The 14279-nt window shown below is 44.9% G+C and overlaps 1 protein-coding gene across 3 annotated transcripts; it reads right to left on the reverse strand.

Moving 5' to 3' along the window:
• Positions 1-358: 358 nt before the first annotated feature.
• On the reverse strand, positions 359-14064 carry SIK1 (salt inducible kinase 1). Of its 3 annotated transcripts, none has more exons than XR_012039795.1 (15): positions 13912-14064; positions 13395-13628; positions 12386-12502; positions 9781-9844; positions 9412-9573; positions 9015-9139; positions 8755-8878; positions 7527-7750; positions 7139-7288; positions 6381-6503; positions 5909-6134; positions 4930-5205; positions 4145-4376; positions 1714-3369; positions 359-1025 (listed from the first exon to the last, which is right to left on the reverse strand). XR_012039795.1 is itself a non-coding variant. In XM_072847406.1 (14 exons), exons 2-14 carry the CDS (start codon positions 13545-13547, stop codon positions 2949-2951), a joined length of 2397 nt encoding a protein of 798 aa, XP_072703507.1. In that variant the 5' UTR covers positions 13548-13628; positions 13912-14064; the 3' UTR covers positions 359-2948. The 3 variants fall into 3 exon arrangements, 1 of the variants encoding a protein (XP_072703507.1); XR_012039794.1 differs by having other exon boundaries at positions 361-1853; positions 2757-3369; XM_072847406.1 differs by having other exon boundaries at positions 359-3369.
• Positions 14065-14279: the final 215 nt, after the last annotated feature.

The raw sequence follows: 14279 nt of genomic DNA on the forward strand, positions 1-14279 counted from the left end.
CACTGCCTTAATCTGGCTGGGGCCTCTTTCAGATCAAGGTGACACGGACGGAGTGCTCATCTGGTAACGACTAAACCATGCTTGACTATTTTCACTCCAAAGACCTCTCTTACTGTCAGATTTTATAACCCGATTACTACAGACTTGGGTTAGATTCAGACAGATTGCCTACCAGGGAAAGGCTCAATATCCCATTATCAGATTTGTGAGCCCGCCATTCCTCTTCATTTAGTATGTAATAGAAAGTGTCAGTAATGTCCTATGGACTTAGGCTTTAAAATGAGTCTTAACTATGCAAGTCATAGGTATATATCAGGTGAAAATACTCCACAGAATCATGTGCAGGACAACGATTTTAAAACATTTTTTATTTAAATATTAAATAAAACACATCGACTAATCATTTTGGTGTACACCTCTCATTTTAACATAAGAAATAAAATGATTGTTCAGTCATGATAAAAAATAAACTATACATCTCAATTAAACCAATCACGTAGTGTCTTTAAATACCCTATTGCATTGCAGTCTGCAGAACAGCACTGTCAAGATATCTACAAAAAAACCCAGACTTTTAAAATGACCTCTTTCTGCTCCAGCAATAATTCCAAAGAGGTTCTACAGCAATTGGAAAAAAAAAAAAAATACTATGAAAGTAAAGTGCTTGTCATTGCTCAGGACAGGAAACAAAAGAATCTGTGGCCTTTTGATCCATGGCATTAAACAAAACAAATATTGAAGAGGAAATTCTGCGTTTTCAGTATGTGTGCTACCCCTTACAAATCTGAAGGCAAAGTTGCTGCTTTGTGATGAGCTGGCTTCTTCTTGCCCTCCTCTCCAGCCATCTCCATGAAATCTGGTTTTTGGGTTGTTTTTTGTTTGTTTGTTTGCTTTTAAAACCACTACAAACGAGCATGAGACTTTGGTGTTTTCTCTGCTGCAAGGCACCACTCGTTAACAGAAATTCAGCTCAAGCAGTTTTCTCTCACTTTGAAGCTTCCAGGCCATGTAGCAGCAGTGGCAAGCTGGAGATGCACCAATATAGACACACAGATACAACACACAGATAAAGAGGTCGTTTATGGAGAGCCACAGACAGAGCCACATGACATCTTCAACCCTTCCTACTCCCATCAATTAACCTGGTCGATCTTTGGCTTTTTTTCTTTTTAAAAAAACAAAACAAAACAAACAAAAAGACAGGTATCTATATTATTTGCAAATGCGTAATACTGCAGGTTGCATGAAGCCAAGGTAACTTGAAGGCACCCTGTGTCACACTAGGGAGATGGGTCCTTTAAGCATTTAGACAGAATGCAGCTATTTTCTGACATTCGGGTGGCAGCTTCCAGCCAAGCTGGCTCACTGTTTGCTCACCTGCTTCCAAAGTTTGCACGACCTACCCTACTCATTCCTGTAGGAGCACAGTCTGTTCTCCCCTTTATACCCAAGCGTAACTTCTACTGATACCAACAGAAGTCATGCTCTGCCTTGGGAGGGGAGTGGGGTTTATACCAGAAACACAATATAAGCATATTACAAAATATAAAAAATAACTAGTGTTATATAGTTTTCTGCTTCCTATTTATATACATATGCAGCATTAAAAACCATACGAAAAAACACCTATCTAATTCGAAACCTCGTTTTGCTAATATGCCAAAAACAAACCAACCAAAACCAAACACCCAAAGATTGTGCTGTTTTACTCACTTTTAACACGGTTTTTGTTCAGAAATAGCTGTACTCCGTTAGAGTAGAATTCTGTTCTAGCCTATTCCTTTTGTCTTTGTCAGTATATAATTATAACCTCAATATTGCACATTTCCCCAAGAGTCAGTTCTGTTTGGACCCTGATAATGAAATGCATAAAAACATAATTAGCAGCGGAAATAACCATGTGCAGCACTAAGAAATACCCCTCAGGCAACTTTGTAGGCAACCTCCAGGAGGGCTTTTTAAAAAGAAAATCCCTCCCATCACCCCACCGGTACTAATGCTTCCCTCCTCAGTGCCTCTGCAAGAATATGAAAAAACTTAGCGTTTATAAAAAGATTCCTAAAGATTATTCAGACCAACAAAATATATGCACCTGTGCACGTGTGTATATGTATATACACACACACCACCCCCAAACAAACATCCCTGCAAGAGACCAGACATTATGCAATTTGGATCCTGATATCAAGGGATACATTTTCAATAGATTACTTGCTTCTGTACTAATTAGAAGGGGGTTTTTTTAAGCTTTTCCAGCTGATGTATCAAGCAAGAAGTTCACAGTTTTCATTTAAAGTATACGTATCTGGGAGGTGTGGAATGGGGATGTTGGTTCCTTTAAATAAAACGAGTGGTAACAGGAGAAAAAAAAACCCAACAAATGGCAATGCTTCCATTTTTGTCTTCTATGAACGCATAATGCTGCATGCCACTGGTTTTCTGTTTATTTTCTTTAAAAGAGGTAATCATCTTCACAAACCCATAAATGAATATTGTGAAAAAGGGAGGCTCTGGTCCCTTCTTTGAAAAGCCTCTCCCTGCTGTGTCACCACTACTGACAGCTGCTAATCTTGCATAACAGCAGAGCTGTATTGGTCTGACTTGAGTACAGTACCGAAGAGTTCTTCCCCAACCACATCCCTCCCTGTCCCCACAAATGCCCCACCCATCGTCCCCATCATTATTTTTCCTTTAAAAAAAATCAGTTTCTATTCATATTTGTTCAGTGCAAGAATAGTAGAAGCAAAAAGACATACATATTGCTTGTTTCAGTTCTATAAAGTTGCTAGCTTTCTGAGCCAGACAGCCTCTTCACATACTTCAAAATTTATTGCTTCTGAGAGTCACTTGTCCACACGACACCAGCAGCCACGGACCCACACACACCATGGAACGGCGGTGAAAGTTCTTCGCAGCAAGTGCAGTGTGAGCTATAGCAGCCGGGGCTCTCATTTGACTAGGACGAACTTCCCTAGCTGGTTGGAAGTCAGATCCTCCATCTCACAGTCCCCGTGCTGCAGAGTGACAGCGTCATAGCTTGGAGACTGTGCAGAGAAACTCTGTTGCTGAGAGAAGGTGGTGCCAACCGGAGAGACATTGCTGCTGATGTACAGGTGCGAGTCTAGAAGGTGAGCTGCTGAGGACACTGGTGACACGCTGACACCAAAGAAATGAGGTTGGAGCAGTTGGCTGTTGCCAGCAAAGGCCAGCTCAAATGAGTTCTCTCTTTGTAGCTCTGACAACAGAAGAGAATTGGATGCTTTGCAGGTACCTACGCTATCAGAGGAGGGGACGCCATTTGTTGCGGATGTCTGAGAAGTCTGGGGACAAGCTGTCTGGAGTAGCTGGTGATGCTGGAGCTGGAGCATTCTGAACAAAATCCAAGGATGGAAGAGGTTAACTTGCATTCCTCCTTTCTTGCCCCCGCCCCGACCATAATTTCCCCTTTGTTTCCTTCTCTCTATCAAACCTCTCCTTACCCAGCCAGGACAATCAAAGCAAGTTGATCATGCCAGATCAACGTGTTTTCACTCTGCTTTTCCTCATGCTGGAGAGGGCGACTACCACCAGAAAGTTATCTAGTCACTATTTGGCCTGCTAATAATAGATGTTCTAGAGACAATGTGTGCAGATAAACCGGAAACTCAATTTTCCATCTTGCTTCTATGGGAATGAAGAGGTGCCACCACACATGACATTTGAGGCCACTGGAACTGTGCCTCCTTTGTGGGCTGTAACTTTTCCAAATTACAAGGTCTCACTTCCTTGCCATGGGAAAATTACAGGAGGAGGCAGAGGAGGAAAGAAATCATTCCCAAAACTAACAAAGAAAAACACAGCTTGCAATGGGGAGAAGTAATGTTTTCCCCCACAGTACCAAATTGCTTCTCAATTCAGCAACCTCCAAATATTTGGACGTTGAGATTTTTAAGTGGAACTGCACATCCTGTGTTATGTATGCCAGTGCAGGAAGCCACAAAGGAAGCCAAGCAGTTTATCTGGTGCCACACAGCAAAGATGGAGGATAGGAATCCCCAGTGACTAAACTCCCCAACCTCTTTTGCTGTGTTTGCTCCTCCTCGCTTGCCCCTAACCAAAGGAACCCCAATGAAAACAGCAAAACTCCTCCCGGCCACCTTCTCACCTCTGCTGCTGTAGCACCTCCTCCAGGAGGCTTCTTCCCTCTCTGCTGCTCCCGCTGCTGCTGTACATGCAGGTGCTCGGCTGCGTGTGTTGGAAAGGGCTCATGGCACTCCTTGCTGCCCGAGATGAGGAGGACTGACACACCTGCCGAGCAAAGCCTTTGATTTTATTCAAGCCGAGAAACCCCTTGGCTCGAGCGTTCTTCCGCAGCTGCTGTCTAAAAGCCTTCAAGCCTGTGGGACACGAGGAAAAGAAACGCACTTTAATCCTCCTTAGCATTTGCCTAGGAGCCTACTTTACAGATCAGCCTTTCTGGGCAGCTGCCTTCATTTGCGTGAGAACTGTGCTAGAAGAGACCGTGACTCTTCAGTTCACGTTCACCCCTCTGCCTGATGATCAGAGCAAAATTTATGTAACAGAACAGGGTTTGGGACAGCTGCACCCTTGTGTAGATGGACACATGCACAGCAAAGGAGAAACCCGATAGAAATCATGATGCTGGGCACTCCGTATTTTAGGAGGAAGGCGGAGCCTGCCATCCCACTCATAGCAGCAGAAATATGTTCACAGGCACGCTGAATCAGTATCTGAGAACCTCTCATCTAGGCACCTTCCTCAGGGCATCCGACCCTCCCTCAGGGACCATGAATATGGAAGGCAGAATATCCAGGTGGCTGGCCTCAGTGTAACACTAACACGGGCAAGCAAGTATCCCTGCATGCTACCCTTTTCTAGTGGCAGTTGGAAGGGTGCGATTCCCCAGCAATAAAGCAAGGAAGACATTACCTTGAGTTAATGAGGTATCAGATGCTCGCCTGCCTTCTTGGAAGCTGACAGGCAGGAGAGAAGCACCTCCCATGCAGCCCTGGGCTTGTAACACCGGAGCGTCAGACTGGGAAGCTAGGAAGGGTGACGTCATCCTAGCTGTGGCTGGGCTCCCCGTCATTACTTGACCTGCCAAACAGCTGCTCAGGGCCACTGAGCTGTCATTTGAAGATGAAGTAAGGCAGCTGTCTGAACTAGTTCCCTCTGTGGGGCTTGCAGAAGAGGAAATGACTATACCTACGGAGGGGAAGGAAGGAGAGAAAGAGCATTCCCAGGATGAGTACAGGAAGCAACAAACATGACATCAGAGCCTTCTGCCCACCTACACTGGCACTAATAAGCAGCTGCGAGCCGCAGAGGTGTCCAGCAACTCGTGTTGTCGCAGGGCTTGACTCCAGCAAGGGGTCATCAATGAATAACCTAAGTTTGGGCTCCCGTCCAGCCAGCAGGGCTCTGCCAGCAACTCCAGCACCACCAGGGTATGCTGGATCAGGCGTACAGCATTTCTTTAGCACAACAGCTCTGACACGGGATTATTGTTTTGTGAACAGTTTTGCTTGTTTGTTTAGTTCACAGGGTCTGGATGTGTACCAAATACAGTTAGTTATGACTTTTTTTTTTTTAAATTCAGGCACCCCCACCTCCCCCAGTACAATAGCAGAAGCAAGCAGAGAAGGGTTATGTCCTGCTTGTGAGAATGCTCCCCTCTAAAGTGATCTAGATGAAACACAACAGTGCAACATCTCTTCCTTAAGGGCCATGCTTATTTATGGGAAGACAGAAGTGTGGAGGGCAGAGTACAGACCTCTTTTCTGGGCTTTCCTATCCCAGTCAAGGTAAAATCAGCACGTACTCCCCAGGCATTTGTCCGCTATAGCACTCCTTCTCTGTCCTTTTCCTCTAACTACGGACACCCTTCACCTCTCCCAGACTTACTTACATGGAGGGGCATGCTGATAGAAATGAGTGGTCACTTCGGCCAGTGTGTGCCTCCTGCTGGTGTTGCTAGGGATGCAGATGGGGTGGTCATAGGCCTTAATTTCATCTTCCAGCTCCTTCTCTTGCCTTACTTCTTCACTAATGGTGGTCTCCAGCAGGCTGTTGGGGGAGATGGAGCGGTTCCGGAAGAGCCCGTTGAAGTTGGGATCCACAGGAAAGAACACAGGCTGCAAAACATGTCAGATCACAGACTGAAGGGTGTTTCACTTATTTCTGCACTACTTTTTAATGCTCTTCACAGCCCTGTGGCATGTCTTCAGTGGGCGTACTGTTTGAGAGGCTACTACGACACCACACCCAAATGCCAAACCAAAGACTAGAGGGAGTGAACAACAGAGTCACAACTCCTGTTGTTTTGGATTGGCAGAACAATGAAAAAAAAAGTAACACACAGTTTAGCTGAGAACACCAACCTGTAATGGATTGCTCATGTCACAGTCCATTTCTGCTTGCAAGGAAGGCTGAATCAGGCTCTGAGGTTGCTGGTAAAGCAGAGATGATCGCAGGGTTTCACTAGTGAGACTGTCCTGAGGCATCTGGAGAGAGAGCGCAATGCACAGAAACCATCACTTACACCACAGTTCCACATGACTTTTCAGATACTGGAGGCTCAAGGAATTTCAGAGCTGCCTTCCGTGCAAGCTTTCTCCACATACTTTCTATGAAAATTAACAAAGCTAGTCTTTCAAAGCCAACACAAACACAAAACTCCTCCTCCTTGGTTAAGCAATTTAACTGAAAGTACAATTTGAAAAGGTACCCAGAGCACACTTTAAAGGGGCTGGGGGCAAGGAAAAGAAAGAGAGTGTCAGAAAAACACACAAACTGACTCATGAAGTACTTCTGAGGATCCTGCAGGAAGTGTAACTGATCCATGCTCAAGATGGCAAATTTCCATGAGATGCCTAATCTTCTGGCTCATTATTGACCTGCACCTGAGGCAGCCTATTCTTTGGACCATGACCCACAGTCACTTCTCAGGAAACAGACCATTAGTATTCAGTCAGCCTCCTGCTGAAAAACAGTAGGCTGTGTCCTATCAGAGGGCACCAATATCAGAATTGGTTTTCAGAAGCCTGAGAGTTACCACCTTGTATTTTCCTGTAGCAAGGGGCAGAAAAAAAGAGAGCCAACAGACGTAGCTTCCCAGGTAAGTAATGCCCTTCCCTACCTCAACATTGCTGATCTCGGAGCTCCTCGGCCTTTGCTGACGGCCAGTTGCTGGACGACTCGATAGCTGGCTGCTTCGATACTCTTTGAGGCGCTCCAAGAGCAGGTAATAAATTGCAGCAAAATGGTTGTAGCTGCTGTTTTGCAGAGACTAGAAGACATTGAAAGGACCCTTGAGTTACAGGAAACCCAGGATATAAGCAGACAAACTCATCACTAAGGCCTCATAATAGCGCAGTCAAAAAAATAAGTAAACATCCAGAAGGGCAGTGAAGATTACTACACTGTGATACTGGATCAAGGCTAGTCACTGAATGACATATATATGACTGCACCATTGGCATTCTGGTAGTCACTGAAGATGTATCTAAGGGGCAAGCACTTCTCACCTCAACAGTTCTCTGCCTGTCGATGCCAAGTGTTTGCATGATCCCAAGGACCTGTTCATTGTAGTCACCCAGGTTGGAGTTGTAGTTTTGCATGGAGAAGGACAAAGACTGCTGCTGTTGAAGAGATGGGTCAGCTTGCATCCACTTGTGCTGTTTTATTTGGGAAATGGTTATTCGCTTGGTTGGGTCCACAACCAACATCCGTCGGATTAGTGTTTCACAGTCTGGATGGCAAAGATAAACTCATGAGCAAGGGGTAAAAATAACAGCCCAGCCCCAGGTCACTACTAAGAAACCTTCTCAGCAACAGTGTATGATGTCTGTGAAAATGGAAGTTAAAGGTTTCTGAGCAGCTGATGCCTGGTCTGACTACCAGCTATTCAAACCAGCACAAGAGAGGTCCATATACATTTCACAAAAGCAACAGGCCACTACAGGAAATGAAGCTGTACTGGATACCAGCAGGTTTCAGGTGGCCTTGCACCTTGTAGGAGAGCTAGTTTTGAGTGGATGCAGGTTTAATGACGTTACATCCACTTAAAATAGGTCAGGATTTAGTACAGAAGCCCATCACATACAGCTTCCTGGTCGATCTATATTGCTTATTTGTTTATAACCAGGAAATCAAAGCTGTTCACGGCTATAACTGATAAAGGTCAGACTTCAAAAGATACTCTTCACTTGAAGAGAGAGGCACATTCACTTGTTTTCGAATCCAAATCAGAGAGAGGTGACAATACTCTTCAGTTCCTTTTTCTCACCAGACTGTTCCAGTGTTCAAGAAACAGCGCTAAGCCCCGCTATTTCTGCTTTCCTTGACAGCATAGCCACACTGAAATATACCCCTTCTGCATAGTTAAAGTATCTTAAGAGAACTACACCCATCTCAGCATTGCAGGCTAGTCTCATTAAAATCCTGTTTTCTCTCTTTTGTGACTATTTCTCCAGCTAGGGTGTCACATATTTTTGTAACCCATAGAGATACTCTAAGAAAGGAAATGACAGCCTTTTAGATGCACCACAAAGCAAACCCCAGAAAAGAAAATGTGTGCAACCAGCCCCTGAACTTACTATAAGCGCTGCCCTACAGAAAGCACTGGATACGTAAAGACAAAGTGATTGACAGCTGCAAAACCAGTCCCAGCTGTCATTGCCTCAAGAAGGAACAGGACAGCTATTCCTTTATCTGTAGCCCCTTTTCTAACATTAAGGATCTGAAAAAAAGCACCTTCTGACATGAAGTAAGGGATGCGGAACCGTCCCTCCAGCACTCTTTGCCTCAGAGTTGGTAAATTGGGTCCATCAAAAGGCAGAGAACCACAGACAAGGACATACAGCACCACCCCAAGGCTCTGTCAACAGAAAACAGCACAGCATGTGGTTAACTCCAGTTATGATTTTGCAATTTTTGCAAACAAACAATGATTTTGAAAGCCCACAGACCCTCATGAAGTGTGAAATGCAATTTCTAAGGAATATTGAGCTCACCCATATATCAAGGTGAGGTCCTTCATATTCTTTGCCTTCAAAAACTTCTGGAGCTGCATAGGGTGGGCTTCCACACCAAGTGGAGAGGGGCTCTCCCGACTTGTAGAAGTTTCCAAAGCCAAAGTCTGGAATGAAGGTAAAAGTCTGGGGTAAGACATCACTCAACCACTTACTAATATTTCAGAAGTAGCAGAAAATGGAGAGAAGGGAACAGATGTATTGCTTTGTTCTCTGCCTATTCATTTAAGCAATTCTCTTTTGTCCAGAGGATATGTTCAGAGAAATATCAGTAATTTTTGTATTATCTTCAGTTACCATAAACACATTTATAGGATGATCCTAGGGAGATTGAATTTGACTACATGACTAATGTTGTTTATAGAGTATTTCTTATTACCTGCTAACTTGATATTCATGTTAGCATCTAGCAGAAGGTTCTCTGTTTTGAGATCCCTGTGCACTATGTGGTGGCTGTGACAATATTCCACTGCTGAAAGAATCTGCCAGAACTTCTTCCGTGCTTCGCTTTCACTTAAGTGCCCATTGGAGGTCAGATGATCTGCAAGACAAAATAAAAGAGGCAGAAAATTTAGAAACACCCGGAGGAAATTTTTCATAATCCTGCAGGTGCTGCACTTGCTGCTTGGCAGCTGACAACACTAACCCTGGATTTTTAATCAGAATATATATATTACTCATGAATGACAACAATAAAGCCACGGTTTCTACATCTAAAGAACTGTTAGCTCCGGCAGTGAGGACTTACCAAACATTTCTCCATTCTTTGCAAACTCAGTAACAATGTAAAGCATATCCTTTGTCTCCATAACCTGTGAAGACACAAGAGAGGACATGCTTAAAAAAAATGCAGAGCTCTGTAGTTTCACTCATTTTTCTAAGTGTATTATCAAACATATCAGTTCAATTATTTATTTGCTGCAGCAGCTGGCAGTAAAGGCATCTAATTTTGCACCACAATGCTCTTCCCAAGCAAACTGGTAATGAAGAAGATAACAAATCAATGCTTATGTGCCTACAATATACAATGGCTTCCCATGCCATTGTTCTTTTCACCATTACCATGCCACCTAATCTCCATAAGATAACTGATGAGCGTTTCAATAATTTCATACACTACCCTGAATTCCTTTTTTGTTAAAATATGCATATATAGTTTTACAATTCATTTCATATATTTTGAACATGCAAAGACACTTAAAGTTTACATAAAGTCGCCTTTGTTTCAAGGCTAGCAGGTACTCAGATCAGGAGAGATATTTGCAACTTGGACAAATCAAGAAGTAGTATCAAATACCCCACTCCCATTTGGTGTTGTCCGGGGACATGGCAAGCCTCCCACACAAATGACAATAGGTTGCAGTTTGTGTAACGGCAGTGCTTGATGCACATCAACAACTGTCAACATATCCCCCAGGGTTCACCTATCAATCTAATATCCACTTCCTTTGATACTTGTTAATTTTTTCCTTTGGAAGGAAAAAAAAAAAAGAACTAAAAACCAAACAATGAATGAGAAATGCTGAGCATTTCCAAATTCATCGTCAGTTACTATGGCACATCTTTCAAATGTTGCCATTTCAGAGTTTAAAATACATCATTTCCCTGGAATTGGACTCTCAAGGAGCAGATATTTTGTTTTGGAAGCAGAAGGCTCACAACGGGTTAACAATCAAAAAAGCGTCAGTGCTACTTCAAAGGCTGCAATTTCCAGGATCCTAACATGTAACCTTTCTCCAAGACTCTTGTCCTCCCTTCACTACAAGTACACACAGACACAAAATGAAAATAAACAAACAGGGAGCAAAGGAAGAGAGGTTCCCAGTTTAAAAAACTGAAGGAAAGTGTTCTGGGAAAGTTGCCAGCTGGATGAAATTAAGACGCCATGCTGAAATTAAAACAATGATGAAATAATACAAGAACACACACCCTACACTGGTATGTCATCTAATTCCATCCCTGCTTCTCAGTCTCCACCAAACAGGTAAAGCATCAGTTACAACAACAAAGAAAAGAAAACTTCACTGAAGAGAAATTATGGTCCACTACCAACGTCATTTGCTCCATCAAGTGAAGTGGTTCAACTAGATGGAATTTAACCTGCTTTTCTAAAAGCTTCGAAATAGTATTTTCACCCACATCATTCCACTGAAATGAAATCAACCAAACTGTTAGAATGTTTCTGTATATCCTATACTGCCCTATGGGCTACAATGACGTCAGTTGTTAACACAGAATAATTTTTGTTATGATGGTTAATACTATAAATATTCAAGCACTTCATGTGTGTCACAGTCTTTAAAAATAATGCCTTGCCTAAACACCTGCCTTACTGGCCCTTCAGCCTTACACATTAATTAAACTTTTTTTTTTTCTTTATTTTTTTTTAAGCTGACAAACCCAACGGTAATATTGCAGCTGATAATAGTGTTTAGTACCGCACATGGACTTTCAGACCTGCTGCTTCATCAATCTATTCCTCTCTCCCCCCCGCCCTTCTAGACAGGTCCAGACAGACTGTGATACCTCATCTTCTTCTTAAACCCACATGGCACTATTTAAGATGATTAAGAGGAACTTATACCAAATGCTAATTAGATCAAATATTTAGAATTTGCAAAGCAGTCCTTGCTCACTAGACAGCTGTGATCCTGTTTTCTGCACAACACATTAATTTGTTCTGACCCTTAAAAATACCCATCAGTGCAGAAACTGAACAAATCTAAACCAAAATTCATGTTGTGAAACTCTACAAGGGGAAAGATATTTAAAATTCACTTGCAAAACTACACAAACTTGAACAGAATAACCAAACAGGTCATTTTTTGACATATTCTAAGATACCAACATTTACAGGCTTTTTCTTTTCTACTTAGATTAGAATTCTAATTCTTAGATCGATTCGGTTTCTTCATTGTTGATTTTAAATCCCTTCCACTTATGGCAAACTCAACTTGTGTGCTTTTTTCTCTGCTATCCTACATGAGTTTAAGTCTTCTCCTTAGCAAAAGCACACAAGAAGTTCCAGTCCTCTAATCTGGAAAAGCAGAGGAGTTAGGCAAGGCAAGTTAATCATAGAAGTTCAGATAATCAGTTCCTTGATCGGAAACAAACTTCAGCTTGGTTTTAGTTGTAAATTTTACAGTGCGTTTTGTCAAAAAGCTGTCTAACGTATCAGCGTCTTGTTCAAAGAATGATGAATAGCTTTTAAAAAACCCAGTTTATTTTAAGTGTTTTTTGAAAAAGTATTTCAATATGCGTTCTCTCTGCAAATATTTGTTGTAAAATCATGTGCAAGAGAAGAGCACAAGCATATCTCATCTGCATGCTGCACTTCAAAGCTGACCTCTTACCTGATATAGCTTGATAATGTGGGGATGATTCAAAAGCTTCATTATCTGAACTTCTCTATAAATCTTCTCCAGATTGCTTGGGTCTAACCTTGTTTTGTCTATTATTTTTATTGCAACCTGCAGATTTAAAAAATAATAAAATAAAATAACCCCAGACATTAAAAAATACGTGCTCTTACTGTTAAGATCTCTTTAAAAAAAAAGAAAAAAGAAAAAAAAACCACTACACCCCCCCCGCCCCCCCCCAACCTCACAAAATCCAAGTAAAGTAGCTTTTAAAGTACGGACTTGACAAAGCTGATTCTGTTTTTCTGAACTGCACAGAATTCACGACACAGAACGTTTTCTTTTTTCTTTTCTACGTCAAAGGATTACACATAAGGTAGTGAACAGAACTGCAGAAATTAGCACTGGACGGGATTCGGTAAATCTTTTAATCCATCCCATGCCAGTGAAAAACAGATTCCTGTAACAGACTATTTTCTGCTGTAGTGACCGACACGATTTTGACGTGCACTACAAATGGAAATACAGTTGCATGCCTGTTAATAAATTGTTTCTGCAAATAACACTGCAAGTTCTTTGTTCTTGAAACACACACGTTGAATGAAAAAATTAAACCCGTCTAAAGTCTTCAAAAGATCCCTAATTCGTTGGGCTCTTTCGCAAACTAGGACAGAGTAATTCCGTGAAGCCACCGTGACACTCAGGAATGTTATTTTTTATATATTCTTGCTCTGCTTTAGTTTCACACGAACGCTGTGGAACGCACCGGGGAATCTCGAACTACGAACTCCTACGAACAGCCACATCGACTGCCGGTGCAACAGCCAAGAAGGCAGGCTAAGCCCGCCAGCCCGCTGGACTTTGCAAAGCGCGCTGCCGCTCTCTCCATCCCCAGCGCCAGTCCACCTCACGATGCCTGCAGAGGCAGCCCACGGCTGCCGGCCCGGCAAGGACCGGGCTCTTCGCCCCCCGTGCCCCCGCCCGCCCCGGCCTCCGTACCCACCTGCGTTTTGGTCACCCTGTGCCTGGCCAGTTTGACCACCGCGAAGTTGCCTTTTCCCAGGGTCCTCTCGATATCGTAGAAGCCGACTCGCAGAGGCCGCTGCTGGGCTTGTCCGGCAGCGGGCACGGAGGTATACTCTGACATGATCACCATGGTTTAGGCGGGTGGCGGGCAGCGCACGCCGCGCCTAGGAGGGGAGCATCCGCGCTGCCCCGGGGACGCGGGCGCTCGCACCTGCACGGAGACGGCACAGCACACCCCGTCAGCCCCGCCCGCCGCCGGCGCCCTCTCGCAACTCGGCGGGCTCTGCCCCGTCCCCGGCGCGGAGCCGCGGCCGCCCCGTCCCACCCCGCGGCAGCGGCAGCGCCGGCCCCGCTGGCCCCCGGCCGCTCGCCGCCCGCTGCATGCTCGCCGCGCCGGACCCGCGCGCACGCGCCGCCGCCGCCGCCCCGCGCGTCCCCCCACTGCCGCGCGCGGCCGCTGCCCCACCGTCGGAGCGGCCGTTGAACCGTCGTACCTGACGGGAGGGCGGGAGGGCGGGCGGGCGAGCGAGCGAGCGCTCTCCGCGGCTGCTGGCGCCGGGCTGTGCCGCCGCCGCCGTGGGGAGTGTGCGCGCGAGGGTGTGCGTGAGTGCGTGTGCGTGTGCGCGCGTGTGTATGTGTGTGCGTGCGCCGGGGGGCAGGCGGGAGCACGCGGGATGTCCCGGCCCCCCCGCCCCCCCCGCCCCGCTCCGCCGGCCCCCCTCCACGCACACCCCGCCCTCCCTCCCGCCTCTTCCCCCCGCCCACCGCCGAAAGCCGAGACGGGCCCATTGACGTCACTTTGACGCCAGAGAGACGCGCGCCCAGGCGCGAGGCTGAAGGAGAGCGAGACACCGGGCCGTTG

This window comes from Ciconia boyciana, chromosome 1 (genome assembly GCF_034638445.1).
Source record: "Ciconia boyciana chromosome 1, ASM3463844v1, whole genome shotgun sequence".
NCBI classification, from domain to species: Eukaryota; Metazoa; Chordata; class Aves; order Ciconiiformes; family Ciconiidae; genus Ciconia; species Ciconia boyciana.

Coding starts and splice junctions, on each gene's coding strand:
- SIK1 (XM_072847406.1), bottom strand. CDS start 13,547: ATGGTGATCATGTCAGAGTATACCTCCGTGCCCGCTGCCGGACAAGCC. Junction 9,140..9,411: donor CATGAATATCAAGTTAGCAG/GTAATAAGAAAT, acceptor CCTTCATTCCAG/ACTTTGGCTTTGGAAACTTC. Junction 4,377..4,929: donor TGATACCTCATTAACTCAAG/GTAATGTCTTCC, acceptor CGTGTCCCACAG/GCTTGAAGGCTTTTAGACAG.